Source organism: Chelonoidis abingdonii, chromosome 11, assembly GCF_003597395.2.
Source record: "Chelonoidis abingdonii isolate Lonesome George chromosome 11, CheloAbing_2.0, whole genome shotgun sequence".
In the NCBI taxonomy this organism is placed as follows: Eukaryota; Metazoa; Chordata; order Testudines; family Testudinidae; genus Chelonoidis; species Chelonoidis abingdonii.
The window spans coordinates 20,168,045-20,170,902 of record NC_133779.1 but is presented as its reverse complement, the minus strand read 5'-3'; the positions used below and the strand labels follow the sequence as shown (position 1 = coordinate 20,170,902).

Here is a 2,858-nt window from a genome sequence, read left to right as displayed (position 1 = left end):
CCACACGAGCAGCTCTGCGCTCCCGCGTGTCTCTGCGCTCCACTGCATGGCCCCTCCCGCATCGCCCACGGCTGCGAAGCGCCCCCGCCGCCTCCCTGCTGTCGCGAACGCAGCCGTCCACGGGCGGCCCTTCCGGCCGTAAAGCGCGCCCGGCCCGGCCGCAAATGCAGGTGTCGCACAGCGCCGCGAGGAGGCTCGGAGGATTCGGAGCATACGAGATGCGCTGGGTAGAGCGGCCAACTTCCGGGTTCGGGACACAGAGCGGCAGCACGCCCGCCCCTCCCCCCAGGGCAGACAAGACGGGCGGCTAGAGCGCCCGGAGCAGGAGGCAGCATAGAGCAGCCGGAAGTGCGATGTCATAATCGGACGCAGCGACATCACCACCGTGCGCGGTGACATCAGAGCCACTCACAACGCCATCGTGACGAATCTGGTGACGTCACAGTTAGGTGCTGTGAGGTCACACGCGATGACATCACGGGTGGTGGGTTGTGACCTCGTGTGGTGACGTCACCCCGCATGCTGCCCCTGGGGACCTCACGGCGACATGTTCCCTCCGTGTCGGTGCGTGTTAGCACGTGTTCTCCTGCCAGGCCCTGGGGGCTGGCGTGTCCATCCGTGTAGGCGTGTCGGTCAGCAGAAGCATCTGTGTGACATCCATGCGTGTGTGCGCTGCTGACACGTGTCACTGCAGGTGTGTTCAGCGCGCACAGTTGTGCACCAAGCCATGGCAGTGCATGTGGGGTGGTTGCATGTACACATGTTCTGGCATGTGCTTGTGTTAGTGCGTCAGTGTCAGCGCATGTTTGACACGTCTCTTAGCATGTCAGTGCATGTGCAGGTACACGGGAGTGCCTGTATGTTAGCCTGCGTTGGTGCATCTCTGGCTGTTACCGTGTTTGCATTGCAGCGCATAGGGCTGTATGCCGGCGAGGCCCTACAGGTCCGTCCTGTGGATACCTGCAGCGGGGCAGGGACCCCGATACCTACTCTCCCCTGCGGGGTGGGGCCAGCCTAGCTCAGCAGGGGCTGGCGAGGAGCGGGGGAAGTGAAACCCTGGGAGAGCTGGGGCCCATGGGTGGAGCAGCCACTGGAGCCAGCGTGGGGCACAGAGAGAGGAGGGTGAGGCTGGGCTCCCTGGCTGGGATGGGAGTCAGATCTGGGCCCTGCTCTGCTAGGGTGGCAGGGGGTGGGATTTGGTCCTCCTCTGCAGAGCTTGCCTCAGGTTGGTGCCTGGGGGGGTGCCAAATTGCAAAGCCGCTCTCCCCACCCCCCCACTTCCTGCCCCAGGTCCCCCAGGCTCCCGCACACACTTCCTGTCCCTGCCCTTTGTCCCCCTCTTCCTGTCCCATCGCCTTCCCTGGCTCCTTTTCCCTGCCCCGGGTCTCCCAGGCTCTCCCCACCCCCCACTTCCTGTCCAATCCCCGGGTCCTGCCCCCTGCGAGTCCCTGACCTGATGAGGGGGAGAATCAGTTGTGGAAGGGTTGGGACAGATGTGGGGGGGTTGGGATAGACAGGACTGACCAATGGGTTAGGGTTAGCTCTGCACACGGGGGGTGGGGGGCAGAATCTTGGGCTCACACTGACCTGGGCGGGGGGCAGAGCTATCTGGGGGAGGGGGAAGACAAAGGGGGAGATTTTAGGGGGAGCCTCTCGGGGTGGAGCATGGTGGACAGGGAGGGGAGCTGTCTGGGGTGGGGGGCTCTCTGGAGAGGGGTGACAGGGAGCAGGGGGACTCAGGAGGCAGAGGGTTGTGTGGGGCTCTGTGGGGTGGGAGAGGGGACAGCGCTTTGGACACAGGGTGGGGGGCTGTGATGGACAGAGCCAGATGCAGCCTGTGGGTGGTGGTGGAAGGCTGGTCTGGGATTCAGACCACGGGCTGAGGGGGGGTGGGGAGCACAGGCTGGGGGATCAGAATCGCTCTGGTCCCCCGATGACCTGCGGCCGCTGTGGAACAAAGCCGGGCACATCACTTCGCGAGAAGCTGTTTTCCTTCCAGCTCCTGCAGGTTTCAGGGAATTGGGTTCACTGGCTGAATCGGAGAGGCTGCCTGTGCGATCTGACTCCAGCCCCCACCACACGCAGCGTGACCAAAGCACAGGTGAAAGGACACGAACCATCGCCTGGCGACTCGGAACCACGCTGCAGCCAGTCTGCCGTAGAAAAATCAATGAGTAAAATCAAGCCGCCGGGATGGAGGGATCCAGCACACGCTCCCCCGCAGTCTCCCCGCTCTAACCCTGCCCCTTACCTGCAGGTCCAGCCGCACCCAGGTCCTCAACTCCTACCTGTGCCTGGACGAGAACCCCGACAGACCGGACGCCTTCGCCTGTGAACCCTTTGTTGTGCGCTTCAGCCTGCCCAGCAAAGGTGAGTGTGTGCCAGGACACCTGGTTCTGCTGGGAGGGGAGTAGGGTCCAGGTGCCGGGAGCCAGGTGTGACGAACTGGGAATGTTCTTAATGTTTTCTTTGAATGCTGAGGGGGGAGTGTTGGCTGGGAAGGTTGCAGGGGAGTTTGGCTGGGACTGGCTGCATTGGGGATGGGAGGCTGGAGGGATATTCAGTTTGGAGCTGGCTGGAAGAATGGAGGGGAGCCCAGATGGGGCTCTGGCCTCCCTCCCCCCCGCCCAAGATGGACCTGACCAAGGGTGGTCCTGTTGTCTGTTCCTGCAAGACCTGTCTTGGACTGTGTTCCTGTCATCTAATAAACCTTCTGCGTTGCTGGCTGGCTGAGAGTCCCGGTGAATCGCAGGGAGCCGGGGGTGCGGGGCCCCGACTCCCCCACGCTCCGTGACGCCCAGTGAATCGCAGGGAGCCGGGGGTGCGGGGCCCCCACTCCCGCACGCTCCGTGACGCCC

General features: G+C 63.8%; 2 protein-coding genes and 1 long non-coding RNA gene across 3 annotated transcripts in view; 2 read left to right on the top strand and 1 right to left on the bottom strand.

The window, feature by feature from the left end:
* Positions 1–420, bottom strand: part of TAFAZZIN (tafazzin, phospholipid-lysophospholipid transacylase) — a 5,601-nt gene extending 5,181 nt beyond the window's left edge. Inside the window, exon 1 of the mRNA XM_075070609.1 lies at positions 413–420. Within this exon, the coding sequence (XP_074926710.1) occupies positions 413–420 (8 nt within the window). The remainder of the gene's footprint in view (positions 1–412) is intronic.
* The window catches only part of LOC142047515 (uncharacterized), a 329,291-nt gene that overhangs the window by 16,641 nt on the left and 309,792 nt on the right, over positions 1–2,858 (top strand). The window lies entirely within an intron of this gene.
* Positions 645–2,858, top strand: part of LOC116833532 (deoxyribonuclease-1-like 1) — a 4,566-nt gene continuing 2,352 nt past the window's right edge. The window contains exons 1-2 of the mRNA XM_075070607.1: positions 645–694; positions 2,258–2,410. Of these exons, the coding sequence (XP_074926708.1) occupies positions 660–694; positions 2,258–2,410 (188 nt within the window). The 5' untranslated portion in view covers positions 645–659. The remainder of the gene's footprint in view (positions 695–2,257; positions 2,411–2,858) is intronic.